Source organism: Eutrigla gurnardus (genome assembly GCF_963514095.1).
Source record: "Eutrigla gurnardus genome assembly, chromosome: 3".
In the NCBI taxonomy this organism is placed as follows: domain Eukaryota; kingdom Metazoa; phylum Chordata; class Actinopteri; order Perciformes; family Triglidae; genus Eutrigla; species Eutrigla gurnardus.
The window spans coordinates 18,173,973-18,193,800 of NC_139917.1; the positions used below are offsets into that span (position 1 = coordinate 18,173,973).

General features: G+C 44.5%; 2 protein-coding genes across 4 annotated transcripts; both read right to left on the minus strand.

The window, feature by feature from the left end:
* Positions 1 to 42: 42 nt before the first annotated feature.
* Positions 43 to 6,466, minus strand: ogal (O-GlcNAcase like). Of its 2 annotated transcripts, none has more exons than XM_084005613.1 (17): positions 6,118 to 6,466; positions 5,913 to 5,964; positions 5,290 to 5,387; positions 4,673 to 4,803; positions 4,232 to 4,403; positions 4,025 to 4,123; positions 3,784 to 3,923; positions 3,311 to 3,455; positions 2,914 to 3,012; positions 2,578 to 2,819; positions 2,296 to 2,470; positions 2,005 to 2,090; positions 1,746 to 1,838; positions 1,575 to 1,663; positions 1,375 to 1,495; positions 1,161 to 1,290; positions 43 to 661 (listed from the first exon to the last, which is right to left on the minus strand). In XM_084005613.1, the coding sequence occupies exons 1-17, from the start codon at positions 6,191 to 6,193 to the stop codon at positions 525 to 527; spliced, it is 2,085 nt and encodes a 694-aa protein (XP_083861739.1). In that variant the 5' UTR covers positions 6,194 to 6,466; the 3' UTR covers positions 43 to 524. The 2 variants fall into 2 exon arrangements, with proteins under 2 accessions (XP_083861739.1, XP_083861738.1); XM_084005612.1 differs by having other exon boundaries at positions 2,578 to 2,837.
* A 679-nt stretch (positions 6,467 to 7,145) lies between these two features.
* On the minus strand, positions 7,146 to 14,368 carry LOC311010431 (uncharacterized protein). 2 transcript variants are annotated; one of them, XM_084004917.1, is made up of 11 exons: positions 14,226 to 14,368; positions 12,877 to 12,981; positions 12,557 to 12,712; positions 10,492 to 12,190; positions 9,748 to 9,801; positions 8,796 to 9,666; positions 8,530 to 8,712; positions 8,303 to 8,366; positions 8,096 to 8,217; positions 7,825 to 7,976; positions 7,146 to 7,528 (listed from the first exon to the last, which is right to left on the minus strand). In XM_084004917.1, the coding sequence occupies exons 1-11, from the start codon at positions 14,319 to 14,321 to the stop codon at positions 7,428 to 7,430; spliced, it is 3,603 nt and encodes a 1,200-aa protein (XP_083861043.1). In that variant the 5' UTR covers positions 14,322 to 14,368; the 3' UTR covers positions 7,146 to 7,427. The 2 variants fall into 2 exon arrangements, with proteins under 2 accessions (XP_083861043.1, XP_083861042.1); XM_084004916.1 differs by having other exon boundaries at positions 8,303 to 8,405.
* Positions 14,369 to 19,828: the final 5,460 nt, after the last annotated feature.

The window sequence follows — 19,828 nt, forward strand, 5'->3', positions numbered from 1 at the left end:
ACCCATCAGCCCATGACCCATGATAGCCATCAACGAATCTACAACTCTTAGCAGCACAGAGTTCATGAGTTCATATTTTCAATTATCAAATCAGGAACTAGCTGATGTGTCATTATTTGTTTTTTTCCAGGAAGAAGAACGAAAAATTTTGGATTTTGATATAGAAATACAAAGATTTTCCCCCCCAGCATATATTAACTGGGGATGTGATGTAAAAGGGTTACAAATTAATTTAAGGTTTCTTTTATGATGGGTTAAAACAACAAATTTATTGAAAAAAGAATCACATGTCAATGTATACACAATCAGTAGTAGTGCATTACAATTGTTGCGCACATTTCATGAAGCATTTGTGTGATTAATGTTTACAACTTTGCAGGAGGACATTAGCAAATGGTGATGGCTACTAAATACAATTAATGATATTAACTGATCAATAATGACGGACAGTTTGACATGCTGTGACGTTATCAATTATTCACAATTTATCGCAAAACATATCACAAACCACAGGAGAATCTTGATCACAGACTTGTTCCCATGGCAAGGATGTCTTGAGGTACACCAGAATTTGGTATGGGTTTGAAGGAGTCCAGTTTAGTGTAAAAGTCGACCATCCTTCGATCTCTCAGCCTCAGCTCACAGTACACGCCTCTGGAACCTTAAAAGTTGCAGAAAGGGAAACCAAGATGGTGTTAGAGATGTAGTGTTTATTCTGCTATGTCTTGGAAAATAATGAATATTGTTATTTTAAAGAGAAATTACATATTGGAGCTAAACCGTGCAGCTTCAGTGATGCAAAACCAGCATTGTTGCACAGCTGCAGTCCCTACATATTAAGAACTGTACTTGAGCATCGTATGTGCTTTAGATACTTTGTTTTTTGTAAAAAATAAATAATAATAAAAAATATATATATATTCCTTTACCTGGAAGCATTATCATGTCTACAGCTGCAGAAATAAACTGATGCTGCTGTGAATTTCCCTCATTACAAGTACTGGAGGTTGGCAGGTGTAGCGCTAATGTGACAATAACGGAGCAGCTCCTCCTTGTGGAGAATATGCATCTCGTTAAAACCTGAGTCTGTTAATTGGTTCATTGGTTCATGATGCACATCTAGGAATTATCAAAAGGCTTTGTGCAAGGCCTTGACCTACCACAGCTCCTGATGGAGGACAACAGCCGACCAATCATGCGCTTGGCTGGAGAGGGATCAGTGACCCGGGGCAGCACTTGTATGGTAACCAGGGAGGGGAAGTCCTCCAGCACTGAATCAATTAAAGTCCTCTATGAGATAAAATGAAACACAAATTATACATTTGATCCTCTTCTTGTATTCTGAAAAACGACTTAGATGTTGCGTTTGATCACCTGAATCTTGGTTGCGGCCGGTTTGGCGTCGGTGAGTGCCAGGGCGTAACCACACACCCCGATCTCATCCTCTAGGACCAGAGCACACTGAGGAGTGGGGGAGATCTCGCCTTCTGACAGGCTGCAGTGGGCCAGAGGGAACGTTACCACTGAAGTAACAAAGCATGAATCGACAGAGAGAAATGGGACTCTTTTCTTACCAGTCACAGATAAGTGGAGGCTGCATCTTCAATGGAACTTTGTCCTCTCCAACGCTCTGCATCTCCCTGAAAATCCTTTGTACCTCCAGCTAGTGCAGAAGACAAAACTGTGGAACATAACTGCTGACTGGCAAAAAAGTTTCACACTGTCCTAAGAGCTGGCATCCTAACCTTGTCCTCGGGGCAGTACGGACGTATGCAGTAAACCGCTGTCGAGGCAGGATGTCTGAACAGATCCCTGTTTCCATGGCAAGGCAGCATTCTCTGCAAGTACAAACAGTATATTCAATTATATAATGATAACAATACATAAGATATTTAATAAATGCATGTCCTATTAATGACATACCGCTGTAGACATGGGGAATATGGTAGATTTAATATAACCTAAGAAAAAACATTACATATGTCAGTCTTCTGACTACATTACCTGGAACTCTCCAGAGAGGCCTCCTCTGAAGCCCCAGGGTTCAGGATCATCGTTCATCAGCTGGGCTGAGGGTCCACTCTGCCCTCCTATGGAAAGCCAACACAACATAAATTGATGCTTAAGTAGCCCTGATAGAATACATTTGCTGTAAAATGTGGTTGAAGATGAGCAACATAACACATCTGATGATTCAGCAGAGATCATCTGCACTGATTTATCACCACTTGTGATCAAAGTTCACGGATGCTCCTGTGTGGTTTGAACAGCGTTAGAAGATTCTGTATTTCTCACCGAGTGTTTTCACGTAGGCTCGAGCCAGGCCGACCCCACTCTTGATGTCACAGATGTAGTTGTAGAGGTCGTACAGAATGCTGCGGTTCGGGGCGTTGGACAGACGGTTGAACATCTGCACCACCGCTTCACACATGCCGTCAAACTGCTGCGCTCTCGAGCGCCACTCCGCAGTCTAAAAAAATGAAAAAAAAGGTGTTTAAGCATATATTTACAGGCTGATTTAATTGTGAATATTATTCGGGGAAAAAAGAAAGAAAAAGTCTAAACACGCAAAACTACCGTGTCCGTCTCTGCAGCAGCGGCCCAGCTGTGGTTCTTGAGCCAGTCCAGCTCCTGCAGCATGGTCCTGGCTGTCGGGCCGTGTTCATACGGCAGGTGGAAGAGGTCCGACAGCAGCTTCAGGTCATCCAGGGTCAGAGGCTCCGCTGTGTACAGCGGGTTCTCCCTGGGGCTAGGAACATAGGAGCTCTCTCCCATGTCTGTCTGCATGGGCTCCTCATCTGACGACTCCTTGAGACGAGCTGGAGGACGACAAGGGCCTGGAAGGATGAGGCGACACACTTTTTTTTTTTTATATCATTTCGCTGTTTGTGGTTTAGTGCAAAGACTCTTTACCTCCTTTTTGATCGGTGCTCAGAAACTCCTGCAGCCAGTCAGTGAGAGCCAGGGTCAAGGCTTTCTGGGGGCTGTAGCAGGGGTCCTGCTCCTCATCGCCTGGGGATGGAGGTCAGAGACAGTCGGACGATGCACAGAATCCACAAACATCATAGATTTCAGGCTCCTGCTTCTGTAACTAATATACATCTGACTGTTTTGCTGGTTTGACCCTGTTTTGTTGATGCATTTGGGGTTATGGGTCAATCATATCTATCTCGTGTTTCGGCAAAAATGTCTGTAGGGCAGTCACCCACAGTTCAGTTCTATTGCTGTACCTGGAAGAAGAGTCATATTTGTGCTGGGATATTCTGATTGCTGTTATATCACTTCAAAGAAAAAAAAACTAGACACCCACCCATTTCCACATCCCTCTGTGCTCCATCCACGCTTGCTTTGCACCATGTAGCCAAGGTGTGGATGGCCACAAAGTTAGGGTAGAACTCACAGTTGGGATTGGTTAACACTCCTCCCAGTTTGGGAATCAGCTCGGTGGGACGATCCTAACGGGAAGAGATCATGTTAATCAGTTTGGGACAAAGATTACACTGTAGTTTACACAGAGATCTCAACTTATGAATAGTGTGACAATAGTGTTGTCTCACAAACAAAGAGAGACAGAGTTTCAGGCTGAGAGAGCAATGTCGTTCTTCCTCATTGTTCATTTCTAGGTTTTCTCAAGAGATACTTCCTCGTATTTTCAGACACGTAAAAAGGTATTTCCTGTTGAAATCTGTAATCTGTTATTATTATCTGTCATGAAAACAAAAGGACCGTAGGTTAATATAAGGTCAATGTTTATTGCTTACATACAGTCTTGTAAAAACTGACCTTAAATGGTCCGAGGAAAATCCTTTGGGGGTCATAGTCGTTTGCGTGGATATTGTCCCAGATGACTGGTGCCCTCTTCAGGACGGAGGACACCTCTTCTATGGACTCGACAGAGATTTTGTGGGACACCACTTTGGGACCTTAACAAACACAAGTAGGAGAGAGTGAAAACATGTGTAAAACTGCTGCTTTGACTAGTTCTGAGGAGATTCAGGGAGATTCTGGGTCAGCGCTGCCTTACCAGTCCACAGTACGTCTATCCCAGGCAGCAGCTTCTCTCCCACAGTGTGCAGGTATGAAGACTGGGAGACATTGGGAGTACAGAATGCAGCACAATAATCTGGAGTTACAGAGACAGAACAAGTGTGAGAAATAGATATGCATGCTTAAAACTCTCCAGTTTTTAAGATTATTTGAGTTGCAGCTTGAGGCAACCCCACTGCCTGACCTGTTGGACAGAAGAGGAAGGTCTCAGGGTCTCCCAGGTGCTGGTACACCGCATTCGTGACGGCCACCTGGGCGTGGGCGAAGGTGCTGAAAGCCTGCTTGTCAGCTGGACACATCTCAGTCTCGATGTCATCAAACAGCAGTGAGAAGGACCTGCAGCCGAACTGCCTCACCTGAGTGAGAGGGAGGACAGCTGGGACTGGAGATCATTTCATTTTTTATAACTCCAGGCAAAGTGAATTTCCTTATGGAGAGTTAAACCGACCACCTGCAGCAGCGTCGGTGCCATCGTCTACCCGATGACCTCTTTTACTGCTGCATGTTTCATATAAAGTAATATGGTGTCCAAAGCAAACACTCAGGGAGCCATAAAAACTACATGCAGCCCAGATTAAAGTATCTCTCGTGATCCACCCGTTATCTCTGCATGACAAGTCCTAACCTGATCCAGTTTCCTCTTCAGTGTGGCGACCTCTTTGGGGTTGGAGAAAGTAATGTCCAGGCCGGGAGAGATTGCATAGACAAAATCGACGTTGTGCTGTTTAGCTGCCGATATCAGGGCGACGAGTTGTTCTGGGAAAAGAACAAGAGATGAAAAAAAATAAATGTGGTTTAACAAGTTTTTGGATCGATAGGCATGAACCATGAACAGTCATAAAAAGTACAACAATCTTTGATGTCTGTTGTGACATGATGGGTCAAACTTCATATCATCGCTGCCCTATAGGATCACAACATTATTGATAAGATGCAGCCAACAAACAAAGGAGAGGCTCTACACTAAGCAATTAAACAATATGTCAAGGAGATAATGATGACTCAATATGGGACTTTGGTATGACACGGATACAGAATGAGATACCACAGCGTTTTGTTTTTTTGGTACTTTTTTAAATTACGGAATATAAACATATTGAATGTATTATTACTACTATTCTATAATGACAATAATAATCGTGACGTTTGTTAGGCAGTCGTTTCACCAAAACGCAGATTTTTAATTGTAGTGCAGGTGTTGACATTTTTGATGGTCTCTGTTTGAAAAGGGTTGAGACTCACCTGCCTCCTCTGCAGAGTACAGGTCCCTCCAGTACATCCTGTGTTTGTAGTCATCCTTGGGGGCGTACAGGTACGTGTTCAAGCCCCACTTCTGTTCTCTGTGAAGCCCGACAGCAGCAATCAACAATCACGTCACATGTCGTGGAAATGGGCATCAGGAGAGAACCCAATCATGTTCACTAGATAGTGTTATTGATTATTTCCCCTGTACATATTTCTATCCCTGCTATGAATAAATATCTAACTTTTGCATTGTGGTCCTACTGCTTATTTAGAGGGATATGTATGGGGGAGCCTGAACAGTGATATTATGCTAATGTTATCCAAAGATGCAACTAATTGTCATTATGCCATGATTTTGGATATCATTTTTACGTTCATTATATTGTTCAATGTTTGCATATACAATTATGTAGTTGTCCATTATAGATTGTCCCTGATTGGCCTCACCTTAGGAGGTGTTGACTATGAATCTGTCTGGAGAGTTCTCTGTTCTTCTGCTTTACCTGATAAAGGTCTTATAAGGGCAAACAATCAACACCAGTGTAGGGAAAACACCCACTATGGAGCTAAAGGCATTTTAAGGACAGTGACCGTTATGTTCCTGGACGTATTCGCCATACCGTTTAAACAGCTCTGTTCTCTGCTCCATAGTCCACGGTCGCCCGTAAAAACCTGCGTAAAGCAAAAGGTCAAGTTACGCACCAAACGTGTCCCCACCACAAAACACGTCTTGTCCTGTTAGCTTGAGGAAAGCTGTACTGCTACTGGACCAACACTATGCTCTGGTGGTCCAGCTTGGACCCCCCCTGTCTCCCGCCTGCTCACCTTCCACCACTCCACTGATGAACCGCTTGGTCCCGGTCCCGGTCCCGGTCCCCTCGGCACCGCCTGGCTTCGACATGTTTTACTGCTAAGTGTAGTGTTGCGTTGTTGTCTGTGCTCTCAGTCTCTGCTTCCGCTACTGTCAGTCATATCTTAATGTCCCAGCCTTTAGTTTGATTGACTTGTATCGCACCGTCCTGTCACGCCTGCGCAGTTCGGTCGGGTTTAAGCAGCGCGTGCACTGCGCAGATGATGCGAACTAACGCGTCTAAAGTTTGAAGTTGTAAAATACGGCTAGCACATAAAAGAAGGCTGGTGTTTTGATATGATGACTAAAGTTCACCTAAACAACACATGCGCATTGCTACTGTACGTGCCCGCTAGTCCGACTTTACGCCGGTGAACGTCTTAAAGGGACAGTGTCCCGGTGGCTTAAAGGGACAGTTCACCTGAAAACATGGAAGGGACGGTCAACAAAGCCTTGGCATTTCATAGCTCTGCAGTAAATAGCTTACGGTCTTTAACTGTTAATAGATATTCTGACTGAACAAGGTCATTTGGGCCAGTTTGTAATGCTGTTTTAGATATACTACACAGGTCCTGGTTTTTAATCCTGTATGGCACATGGTGATTTTTTTTCCATTTGTCACATTATTTGTGACCGATATTCACCAGCATTTTAAGCAGTGTAAAAGCAGCAATCCAAAAAAACACATGAATTGAGATTTCCTATCTAGAGATTATTTGAAATTTGATTCAGATTGATTTCTACATAACAAAATACATTTTATGAGATTCTTATTCGGCAGAACTGCAGGAACTTAAATAAGAAACCATGAAAACCAGCAAGAAACAGCATTTAAGGCAGAATCATGATTCAGGGTCACTCCCAGATCAGTAGTCACTTCTTCAGGAGATCATGTGAAATTTAGACTGGCTTATACTGTGGCAGTGGGCAGTTCTGACTTGTCAAACATCCACAACCAATAACATGAATGGCAAAAGCAATCTGGTGACTCAGTGCATGGAAACACATTTAAGAGCCTTTATTTCATATATACAAATATACAAAACATTTGGTGTTAGGAAATGAAAACAATGACAGGTTATCAAATTAAAAGTGCTACATAATAATACTTATAATAACTGCATGCGTATTAAGAGAAACTTAGGACTGAATTATTATAAGAATTGAAACATAAAAAAAACTACGAACATAAAAGTTTGCTACATAAGAACAAGCATAAGGCTCTGAGGTTCATGAAAAAAAACATTTTATGATCTCTGCCACATCATGCTGGGTGTCATCTCTGCTACATTGTTACTCCTCTCTGGGCCTGTTTCAGCAACGAATCAAAGTCGACATCCTCAAACCTGCTCTTTGCAGGAGCCGGCTCTGCATCTCTGTTTGCGTCTGAGGGAGAGATGGACATTTACAGGCTGTTATGTTCAATGACTCGCATGTTAATAATTCTTACATTTTCTGTCTCTTTTGGAAGGAAACATTGCTTATGCTTGAATCATTGGCTAAATCTTGAACCAATCAATCCAGTCTAACAGGAACATGATATTATTGTTTCTACAGTTCAGCCAGCAAAAACAACACTGACTTTGACCGGGGACACCAAGAGAAAAACTAAAATAATTTATGGTAAAAGCAGGGAACGTGTTTGCCTTCACGATTGTGCTTTCCTTTGGTTCAGGTCTCACCTAGATCAGCATAGTGGGAATTACAGAATTGTCTTCTTCCTCCAAAGCAGATATCAAACGGCAGCTCATCTGGCTTCCGGAGTTTCCCACCGTTATCAATGGCTGCAAAAGCATCATCCTTGTTGTAGAATGTGACAAAGCCGTAGTGGTCACTATGGAAACCAAAGACGCAAGGTTTTTACACGATTAAATACAGATGAATAGTACAAAAACAAAACCATTGTAACGGCAATGAAAACATGACAAAACCTACTGTCAATCGTGCACTTACCCTCTATCTCTGAAGTGAAGCGACACGCATTCTACGTCTCCAAACTGAGAGAAGCGCTCCCTCAGCTCATCGTGTGTCATAGACCTGCGGATGCGGCCGACGTACACCACCCTTCGCTCTTCCTGTATGAGAGGATTTTTAAAATGACTCACCACTCATTCAACCAACACAACACAAACAAATAAAATAAAACAAACAAATACTCACTATGGCTTTAAGTTTCTGAATCCGGATCTCATGCTCTCTCCTGAGCTTCCTGGACTCTCTGCTGCTGTCGGGATGATGAGTCGGGATGAGAGGAAGACGGCGGCTGAAATAACACTCGTAAACTCAGCAGCCAGAAAGACGTGCAAGGGAATTTGACATTTAAAAAAGGTACACCTATGTAAATGTTTATTTCCTTTTGAATGTGGAAAACTCCAACAGAAACTAACCTGTAAACGTCTCTCCACTGCCTGCGGCAAACCTGAGGAGATGGGGACCTAGACTGAGACCAAGATCTGGATCTCGACCTGCTACACCTCGATCTTGAGTAAGACCACCTGCAGCGCCCAGGTGGGGAGCGGGAGGGGGATGACGATGAAGATGAACTGCTCTCTGACCGTTTGTGGCGGCGCCTACAAGACGGACAAATTCAGAATTAGGAGCGAGGCACAAAGAGGACTAACGGTGAATAATGAATTCAACAGATGATGCTTACTTTTGTCTTTTTGGAGAAGGAGATTCTGAGCTGGACGACGAGGAAGCAGAGCTGGAGCTAGAGTCCGAACAAGGAGATCTTCGCCGATACCTCCCTTTGTCCCTCCCTCTGGCAGGAGGGCTGGGTGGAGGTGTGGGGAGAGTACACGGGGCCAGCTCGTCTTCAGCTGCACAACCACACCGTTGCTCTGTGGCAACACAGCCTGAAAACACTCCCGTCTCTGATCGAGTGCTGGGTTGCTCAGAGAGACGCTGTGTCGCAGACTTTGGGGAGGTATTGACAGCAGCTCTGACGGCGGTGTTAAGCACACTGGTGGAGGTCTGTTTTTTGCATTCGGCAGCAGCACTTGAGTCATTGGTCTTTCCCTGCAATTCTTCAAATGTTTGAGATACATCCTTGAGTTTTGAGCCTCTGCTACGCTGAGAAGCACTTGTGAGGTTTATGGGCCCACAGTAGTCATGATCGGAGGATACGGATGAATACATGTGGGCGGAGGTATGAGCAGCAGGGAACTCCGGGAGGCTAGCGTGCGTCTTCTTGGACGGTAGAGGACGGGGCTCGATTATCTGAATGGCCTTAGATGGAAGATTTTTGCGTCTTGCCGGCAAATCTTGTTGAGTGCTGAGGACGATTTCAGTGCCGTGGGGCTCTGGGATGTCGGCACCCTCTGATGTTTTAAGATCTTGTGAACTGCTGGCAGTTTTTGGATTCCCAGGCGATTCTGAAGTGCTGAAAGCTTCAAGTGCTTCCACAGAGGCTCTTTCTGTTCCTACGGGCTGAGTTCTGTCCAAGTGTCCATCAGTCTGTAGGTTTGAAGGTGAAGCGGCAAGTTTGGGCTCCGGCTTCTTCTCGCACACACTCTCCTCTTTAGCTAGCGGAGGAAGAAAAAGACGTTACGCAAGCTCAGACATCAGCATCCGACAATGTAGTGTCATATCAGCTGATTACTCACCTTGTGTTTCCTCAAACTGTTCCAGCAGGCTGGTCAGATCAGGCGCTTCGATTCCTGAAGTAGAAGAACAAACAGACATGAAACTCATTAAGATTAGAGTACTGTGGCGGCATGACTTCAACTAGCTCACGCAAAATAATTAAACGGTTGAAGAAAATGAGGATTACATTGATAGTCAGCGGTGTCTATATTTAACTCCCATTAGTTAGTTTTTTATTAGAGAGCTTTTAATTATGAGACAGTCCAGGGACACAGGATGTCGTTTGTTATTTAGAGCCCTCTGAGGCTGAGATAGAGCTCATGTTTGTGAAACATTAAAACATAATTTACACCCTCTCATTTTATAATATTATTAATTGGATTGGATTTTATGTCCAAATTTAAATGATTGTAAGTCAAATGTAGGCTACTGTGATGAACTTATATCACATTTACAGATATATATTTGAACTTTTCTATTCAATTAAGTGGAGAAAGAAACTTGTAGTTCAGGTACACATGTAGAGGAGCATGGGGTTGCAACAACACAGCCATCCGTTATATTAAAACATCGGAGAGCAGGGAGAAGAGAAATGGAAATTTTCTTTAGTGATTTTTTTTTTGCCGTGGTGGCATGCCTGCTTTGTTATGATCCAGCTGGTCCAGACCTCTTCATAATTCTCTATGTAGGAATTATTTATTTTCAGCATCAACACAGTGAACTGAATAAAGCTCTAATCACATAAAATTGTCCCAACAGTTTACCTGAGTCAGCTGTCTGCACTCTAGAGCCAGACTGAAGAGTGGATGCAGGTTCCTCAGGAGGGGAAACATTAAGCTGAACCTCTGACAATGTCCCATCTACTGGTATGGTAGCATCTACAGGAGCAGGTGATGAGAGGGATGGACACGTTGTTTGCTTCGCTGTATCTGGATTTGCAGAAAGAGGAGTCTTTGGTTCGTGCTTGGCTTCTTCTTTCGTTGGGTTAGGATGGCATCGGTGAGGCTTCCTGCACTCTGGGGCTGATTTGATTTGTGCTGTGGTTGGGAACAGTGCTGGAGTTGTGGAGGAGACACCTGAAGCTATCTCGCTCAGCTTGTTTTTAATTTCCTGGAGCAGGGTGGTGTAGCCCGGGTTTCCTAACGACACCTCGGGCTTTGGTCCTGAGGAGGACGGCTGTCTTTTAAGACATGAGCCTGAGGATTCATTTTGGTTTCCTGGAAAGTGCCTGGTGCTGCTGAGGTTGGAGTCTCTGTTGAGGAGCTCCATTGTGGTTGATGTTGTTTGGGTTGTCAGCGGGAGGAGGACAGGATTTGGGGGATCACTACTGAGCAGTGTTGGTTTCTTTACTGGACTTTTTTTGCTTTCGGGCACAGTAACATTTGGATTAGCTGTGACGTCTGGCTGCAGACTGGCAGGGGAGAAGGTTTTGGATTCAGTTCTTGGGCGCTTCAATCCGTTGCAGCGCGGATGGGTGGATGGTTTGGCCTCTGAGGGTTGAGGTTTGGGCGCAGCAGAGATGCAATGAGACTTGTGACCAGGAGTTTGAGATCTATGGAGCTGCTCAGCATCACTTCTTCTACCATCCGGATAGCGGTGCGCTGCCTTTGGTCCACCGCTGTTTTGTCCCTGTAAACAGAGGATGGGGGTCAGCTCCTTCGGGGGCTCAGAAACACAGGGCCACATTGTGATGTAGTTCCTCTGTTTCTCCACCAGGGGCTGCCTCTGTTGGCGCAGCTGTCTGTACTGTTGGAGGCTGAGCGATTTGGCCTTCGTCTCACCTCTAAGTAGCAGAACCTCCGCCTTGTTACTGTTCATTTCTGAGGACGACGTTTGCGGTTCAAGTGCCGAGCCAGCTGGATTTACGAGTGCTTCGGTGGTGTTCAGTGGAAGTGACACAGTTTCACTTGTGTGCCCACTTGTTAAGTGCGTCCCGTTCAATTCCTTTTCCGCCGATTCAAATGAAGCCACTTGAACGAGGCCAAAGCTCACCCTTTTCTTCTCTCTGGATGGGGGAGCTCCGGATGAGTTTCTATTCAGCAATACACTCTTCAAACGGTTACTATCAACTCCCCTTTCATCTTCCTCCTTTGTGCCTCCCACAGTTACCTCATCATCAGACACAACATTTATCTCTTCGTCGCTCTCTTCACTGGGTCTCTCGTACTTCCACACCTCTTCCTGAGAGAACGTGTGATTCTTCCTCAGTTCATCCCCCTCCTCTTCCACACGCAACTTCAGGCAGTACGGGTGCATGAGCCTCACCAGGTTGACGAGAGAAACCGAGGTGAAGACCTCGACTTCGGCCTCCGCTTTCTTATTTCTGGAGAGGCTTTGTTGTTTGAGTAGCTGTGGAGGGCTACTTCTTTCCAATTTGCAATCATCTTCCATTTCATCATCAGCCTTGATTGTGAATGTTGCATTTGGTGATTTGGATCTTGGTCTAAGTCTGCCCGCAAATTCCTAAAGAGACAGAGAAAGAAACATTTAGATCCTGGGAGTCTAATCTTCTGGCAGCAGAAATAATAATATAACAATATAATAAAAATGGGACATCATAAATCTTATACGAGCCTATTTTGCATGTACTTCACTATTGTGTTCATGCGTGTTCAGTGCTGTTTATCAAGGCACGTGGCTCATTTTGATCTAACATTTAAGTCCAAATAAAGCAGCCGAATCCATGTTATTACCATGAGGTGCTCATTGTTAATCTGACTTGAACCAGCATAACCACAAGGTACAGCTACATGTTTGGGAGTTGAATTGAATTGTTTCCAATTAAGTAATTCTTAAGCTTGTATTTCTTATTGCTGAATGTGCACCCACCACCGAGTTGTCCCTGAGCTCCGGGTGGGTGAGGAGCTTGGAGTCTGGCAGAGTGTCAAAGGGAGACAGAGTCCCGTCGTCATCCCCCACACTGTCCAGCATCTCGGTCAGGGCCGACAGCAGCGTCTCACTCTCTTCCTCCGCGCCACTCTTGTCCTGAAAAGGAGCACCGGGATCCAGATGTGTTCATTTATATGGAAAATTCATATTCTACATGTGCCAAGTGTCAACTTTGTACCCTGAAGGAGAGTCAAAACTGTCATCGGACATAAGAAACGGGCGTCATTTAAACCACCATTGCTCTGTGAAAACATGCTGACCTCTGATGAGACAGCAGAGTCTTCGAAAATGGCCAGGATTGAGTGATCCATGCAGGACTGTGCGTCCATCTCCACACCTCCAACGCCAAGTCTACTCAGGACCAACTGCAGAGACACAAACACACACATATATAGATATATCTCAGCCAATTTGCTGTGAATTTGAATGCATTACTGATCTGGTCTATTACCACCTCCTGTACTCTTACAACATACCCCCTTCCTCTGGGTGTGACCAGAACATTCGCAACATAAACGGGAAGAGCTGCCGAGTTTAACAATGCTTCAAATACAGCAGGAAAAACAAAGAAAACAGAGAGGTGGAGCTGATGCTTCGTATTTATAATGCAATGAGCTATGTAAACGCACTTATAATTGACGACATCTCCATAGGATTTAGAATGACATTCGACCAATTAAAACAAAACTTTCAGGCCATAACTATCAACTTTGTGGATTAATCAATGAACTGTTCGGTCTATAAAATAGCAGAAAATAGTGCAAAATGCTATTTTCAAATGTCTTTTTCCCAGACCAACAGTCAAAAACCAAAGCTTTTAATTAGATTACCATCATTGACGAGTATGCAAATCAACACTTGAATGATTCATTGTCACAAGTTTAGTTTCATCTCTGTAAAGAACAAAAACTGATGACGTTTCTGAACGTGTGTCAGTGTACTAGTGTGAAACTATCCCCGTGCCTTTGTTCACTCTACCAAGTTGTATCAGGACGTTAGTGTGCTGGTGAACAGGAAGCAGACTGAGGGGGGACAGCGACCCTAGAGGCGGGTCACGACCTGCACGCCATCTCTCTGGGGAGTTAAACAGCTCTCTCTCTCTCTCTCTCTCGGGCCTGCACTAATGTAACGAGACGTGTAAACGCTGTTGTGACAGTACAGCAGTTTACCCCCGTGCATGCCTGGAGACAACCTTAAATTATGACATCAAGACGCTACAGTTAAGAGTGCGGTGGAAGTGAAAAAACAGCCTTAAAAGGGGCCAGTGGCGAGGGTGCAGCCGTGTCTTGTAAACTATACGTGGGAGGAAATGAACCGGTCTCCCCGGCGGCTTTCGCGTGTAAATCCTCGCGTTGAATCTGCATATTAACCAACATATCGTGAAGCTGTCCACGTGGCTACGTGGGCCAAAACCCACACGGTCAATCTGTGAGCCCAGCCAACTAACTGGTGACTGCCTCGGTAGTACTACAAGCCTGTTTAAGCCACGTGTCGCCATGCGCGCATGTGGCCTGGCGTGCCAGCGACACAACCCCCCCGATATAACACGGAAGCCGCTCGTGTTTCGCTATTTTTTTCGGTCCGTTAGATAAAGATAGCAAATCGGTACCTCACTGGACGTGTTGCTGACTAGAAACCCGCTGTTGCCGGCATTTAAATCCCCGTCTTTCCCCCTCCACCGCGCCGCCATCTTGCCGTTCCACATGGTCCGCTGGCAGGCCGGAAAGAGAGACACGTGGTCCCCGGCTGGAAGCGCGCGGACGGTACAGACCTAGGATCAGATCGGAAACCGCACATTCCATTAGTGAGAGTGGGGGAGAAGAGTAGACATTGCATCCAAGGTCAGCTGTATGTGTCCCGTGTGTTCCCCGTTGATTTTTAATACATTTTATTATATAAACTAGCTACAGGTTTTATTTTTTTTATGAGACTCGGGAGTAAACCGACCAGCGCTGTTTTGTATTGAACTGAGTAGTTACTCCGGTTAATAATAAACCGCGTAACAGCTTTTCATTTCCCTTATTTCACTAATACACGGAACTGTGTGTTTGTTTTTGAGCTACTCTTATATCACGTGAATCAATCATTTGAGTCATATACATCAGTGTTATCGCTAATAGGACGTTAAATACAGGATTGTCAAATTGTATTTATTGCTCAAAAGCGACATCTGTCGGACAAATACATCAACAACAGATTACCAATCTGACAATGTGCAACTGTATCAATACAGAAGGCAGTTGTGAAAGTCCTGTAGTCATGCTATTTGTATTGTATTCATACCAAATTAGGGAAACCCTGCAATACTTCCCTGAAATTATTCTTCTGGATCAGTTTCCCTTTTATGGTAAGAGACTTTCATGAAATGAGAGTGGGAATTATCTTGGAAAGAACACTCACACATGTTTCCCATGTTCTCATTGCTCTGGTAGACGTAATAATAATATGTGGCATTAAGAGATCAGTCATTGGAGTGGTGTGTCATATAGCAAAGCAAAGAGTGTATCTGCTTCCTGTGGCCTGTCTCACCACCAGAACAGATATTATCTGCATGTTCAGACATTTCACTATTGATGTGTTGACTTTGCTGATTTGTGTTTGTCCACACCCTCAGACTTAATGTGTTTGGCTCACAACAGTGTTACTACCCTGTTCCATTTGACACGGCACCTACAGGCGTCCCGTTTAAAGTTGTTGCATTAATTAAACCTTCAGCACACTCGGTCATATCTAACACATTTGAATGTGTTAATCGCTTGTGTACACGTGATATCTGCTGAGGCCCTGCATGACTTTGCAGTCACATGAATCAGAGCCAATGCTGTTTCATAATAAATAATGGTAAATATTGTTTTCCAATTCACCCTGATCTTCTCCACACTGTGGTACCTGATATAACGAATGCTTATTCTAAATGTCTGAATAATAAACACAGTATTGATGCATTGATTAAGACCCACAGCAGCAAGAAATCCCATCATACAATGGTCTTTGGATGGTTGATTGATTATAATCTGTTCTGCATCCAAGTATCCTCTCTCCTCCCACTGTAGTTCCCCTTACACTGTACCCTGTTTCCAATCAGCACGGGTGCTGAAGTTGTTTCACTATACATGAACAGTAGTTGGAGTGTTCGTCTTCTGATGAATCCAGTAAAACCAGTCCAGCTTGACCAACTGACATCATGCTTGTCACCTCACACCACCTCTCCAGAGACTCCTCCACCAGGTGTGGCTGAGCAGTGACAGTTAAAACGCCTGGCTGTATGAAATTAAATACAAACACACACACACACACACACACACACACACACACACACACACACACACACACACACACAAAATGTAATACATGTGGTGTGATCCTGGCTCTGTCCAAATTAAACAAAGTCTGCTACCGGCACCTTTAAAAACTCTCTAGCACATTGGGCACGGCTAGCTCTTTACCCCTGTTTATAGCCTTTATGCTAAGCTAAGATAGCTGGCTGCTGCCTCCAGCTTCATGTGAATCAAACAGACAGGAGAGTGGTATGACTCATCTCATCGAACTCCCAGCAAGAAAGCAAATAAGTGTAATTCCCAAAAATAGAGCAATTTAGTACACTTCCATTAAGTCATAATAAATAAATAAAAATAATGGGAGTTATGCAAGTGTTCTGCCATTTTGTTACCTAAACCTTCAGGCCCCGGTTCAGCCTTTGTTGCATGTCATGTGTTGTTATAGGTAGATATGCAATGGCTGCTGGGTAGAGGGGAGTGGAGCCAATGTGTGTTTTGTGTGTTTTCCTGACGGAGCTGAATGCAATTTCAAACAAGAACCAACTCAGAGCATCACTTTGTATTGCGTGTGGGGGCTGTATTGTATTTGGATGCTTTGTTTTAAGTGTCTTGGGACCAGCTTGTTTGAGGAGAGCTGCCACTAAAGACTATTTACTGCAAAGGCCTGTCAGGAGAACCCACCAGGAGAAAGAAAGTTGATGACAGACTATATTTTGAGTTGGTAGGGGATAATATCCTGTGCGATAAATAATGTTGATCCGTTGTGGTGAATTTTCTCCACTAGATGGTGATATTGTACATCTCCTATTATCTCCTGCTCACGCTTCCTGCCTTTCTATTAGCCCTCGAAAGTTGTGAATGAGTTAATTCCCAGAGAGATGATTGCTCCAAGCCAGCCACCTATCTGCAATGGATGCCAATCAGATAGTCAGACCTGAATGAACTGGATGCATAATGAATTCAGGTTAATCGCCTCTTCATTTGTGTGACGTTATCTTGTATCATCTCACTGTTTGTCTGTGGAGGACTATGGATGTGTCTGGCCTGTTATCTCGTGCATACCAGGGAGGGGTTGACCTTTCTGCTGAATGTCACGGCGGTACACAGAGTCAATGGCTGTACTACATTAGTTCGGAGGGAGATGTGTTCACAGACGCACACTTTAACAAGGTGCGGCATATTCCCCGCTCATGTATTTTGATACGCAGGGCCACCTGGTGTGTACATCCTACTGTACATCTATTCAGTGAACTCTATCTTTTTTTTGCTTCCTTTGCTTCATCCCTTAATCCGACATCTTCTTCTGTACTGTTGCTACCCCCACCACACACACACACACACACACACCACCTACTACCTCATCTCCCACAACTCTTGAAACACATTACTCTCTGAAATGGGGCCAAAGCATCCTCCAGTCTCCAGCGGGTGAGGTGTGTTCGGAAGTGTGCGGAGGCATGAACGTGTGTGTGTGTGTGTGTGTGTGTAAGTGGGTCACCTTACTCCAGCGGCCAGCCACCATGTCTTACATGGCCCCACACACACAGACACACACATTTAACCCACTCTCCATCTACTGTCCCTTTTTTCCCCACTCACTCACTCACTCACTCACTCACTCACTCACTCACTCACTCACTCACTCACTCACTCACTCACTCACTCACTCATAAATAAACAGACATTCCCCCCCTATTTCCCTTAAGCTCTACAGAGAGCCAGACGTTGTTCTTTCATGTTCTCTCTATCATTCCCCTCCCATCCTCTCTGGCGCTCATCCCTTCCTCACTCTTGACCTGCGGGAGGACTCCCACGGTGCTCTTTTGGCATGTTTGAATTTTTAAAGAACCCATAAGGTCTGAGGAGTCAGGTATTTGCTTTCCTCTCTCTCTGCCTCCCTCATACTTTGTGTGTTTGTATGTGTGAGCATTCTTCTACTCGACTCCCGGTCGTCTCGGCTGCTCAGTCATGCAGCGTTTTGCATCTGTGTGTATGCATGCACTTCTACGACCTTACAGATATTGTGTAACACTGCGTTATAAAAAGGCAAAAGCACTCTGATCTTTAACATGACACCTTCTCTAGCAGGGTGAAGCAGGACACGCAGGCGGGGGTCGTGTTGCCGTCGTACTCGTTTGATTTCTCCTTACTTGATGTAAGTCTTTTTCTAAAGCTTTCAGAGAAGAGGAATGTCCTCCCACATGGTGCCGAGAACATCTGCTAGTGAGAAATGAAGGCCTGAGAGAGAAAGAAGAAGAGGAGGAGGAAGGGGACTTGCGTTAGTACTAGTGGGGGGGGGGGGAAGAAAGGAGGCAAAGGCAGAACAAGGGGAGCCTGCAGAGAGGTGGAAAGGAGGAGGAGAGAAGGTGGCAAGACGTCAGCTGGAGGAGACCACGCTTTCTACAGAGCAGCAAAGGTGAGACGCTATTCGGCAAGAGCTAGTGAGTTACAGGTGTACACGCTCACGTCCTCACACAAACACGCTCAGCGTGGTAACAGAAGCCTGCATCAATAATGTAGCTGAGAGAAACAGGATGCAGATTCTGCCTTACATAAGAGTTTACGGAGGACTGGCTGCCTCAAAACAACCTCTTCCATTCTCTGCTTTGCCCTCGGGCTGGATGCACACAACATTCCTCAAGCTAATTAACCACCACAATTGCCGTCCAAACAACTTTCAAAGTGTGCTGCAACAAAGGCACAAGAGCAACGCTAAAACCATTTTTTTTACTTCAGTCTGCTGACTTAAGGTGATTTGTTTTACTCTGTTGAACAACATTTTTCTGTCCTGTTTTTCCAATAGTCCCCAATTTGCTGGATCTTACATTATTGGAGTTTTGTTGTTGAAACAAGCCTGCTGTTTGTAGGCAATCGTTAGTTGGTTGGCAAAGTATACATCCTTCAACATAAATGGTCTGAGAACTTAACCTTCTCTCTGTAGCGGTGGACAAACTGATGTAGTTGAACCCGCCAGGAGCCAAATTGTTGTCACAGGTCACAGAGACATAATTGGGGTCCAACCACAGAGCCAATTAGTATTAGCCAATCAGAGGCTGAGAACGGCAGGTCAAGCCTTTGCCAAGCAGGATTTGTGGCTGTGGTAGTGACCTGTCAATCATGAGGTAGCCACACTTGTCTATTTTATTCTAACTGGGACCCTAATTTACTAAATAATGTGAAGAATACAGGAAACTAGCGATTGAATTGATTGACCATAAACTCATGTTTACAATGTTTACGAAGTTAATAAATCAAATGAGAAGTGGGGTCAAGACTTCTATACAGACCTCTATTTGCAACCAGGGAAATCACCCCCTGCTGGCCATTAGAAAGAATTCAAGTCAAAATGTGAAACACACATTTTTGCCACGCTAGCAGTTTGGTCCTATGGATCACTTTGTTGGTTTGTGCAGCAACCATTGGATGGAGTCCCATTAAAAGTGTTGCAGACCCTGGTGGATTTAGCTCGCTGACTTCATGCCCTGGCTTTTCCACTGGCTCCAACACAAGGTTGACATTTGTGGTCAAGATTACATTTTTCCCACCCCTCAGGTCCAAAATGTGTTATTTATGACCAAATACCCAGAAAACTCATGGCATTCCCATCAGCCTCAGCTGTACTAATGAGCAAATATACTAGCTCATTAGTTTTTATTCACTCACACCATGAGCATTATTTCCGGCAGCTGATGGCCTTTTTCAGTGAACAATCTAAAAATAAAAAAAAAGACAGATATTTCCCCCAGGAGGTAGTGACCAAAACAGAGCTAAAAGAGAGTGAATACTTGCATGATGCTCATGTTGCTCCTTGTCTGCTGGAAGTGTAACTAAGCAACCAGGACCTCACGTGTGTTACCTGTATCAACTTTATAAAGCGATAATAATAATGAGTCAATGTTGCGCCGCTCCAATGTGAAATAATAAAAAACACAGT

Excerpts from the sequence above, each read along its gene's own strand:
- ogal (XM_084005612.1), bottom strand. The coding sequence starts at position 6,193 with ATGTCGAAGCCAGGCGGTGCCGAGGGGACCGGGACCGGGACCGGGACC. Across the intron at positions 3,456-3,783 it reads TTTTCCTCGGACCATTTAAG|GATCGTCCCACCGAGCTGAT; the intron begins GTCAGTTTTTAC and ends TCTTCCCGTTAG. Across the intron at positions 1,496-1,574 it reads CCTCCACTTATCTGTGACTG|CCTGTCAGAAGGCGAGATCT; the intron begins GTAAGAAAAGAG and ends GGCCCACTGCAG.
- LOC311010431 (XM_084004916.1), bottom strand. The coding sequence starts at position 14,321 with ATGTGGAACGGCAAGATGGCGGCGCGGTGGAGGGGGAAAGACGGGGAT. Across the intron at positions 12,982-14,225 it reads TCAGCAACACGTCCAGTGAG|TTGGTCCTGAGTAGACTTGG; the intron begins GTACCGATTTGC and ends GTGTCTCTGCAG. Across the intron at positions 9,802-10,491 it reads AGTGCAGACAGCTGACTCAG|GAATCGAAGCGCCTGATCTG; the intron begins GTAAACTGTTGG and ends CTTCTACTTCAG.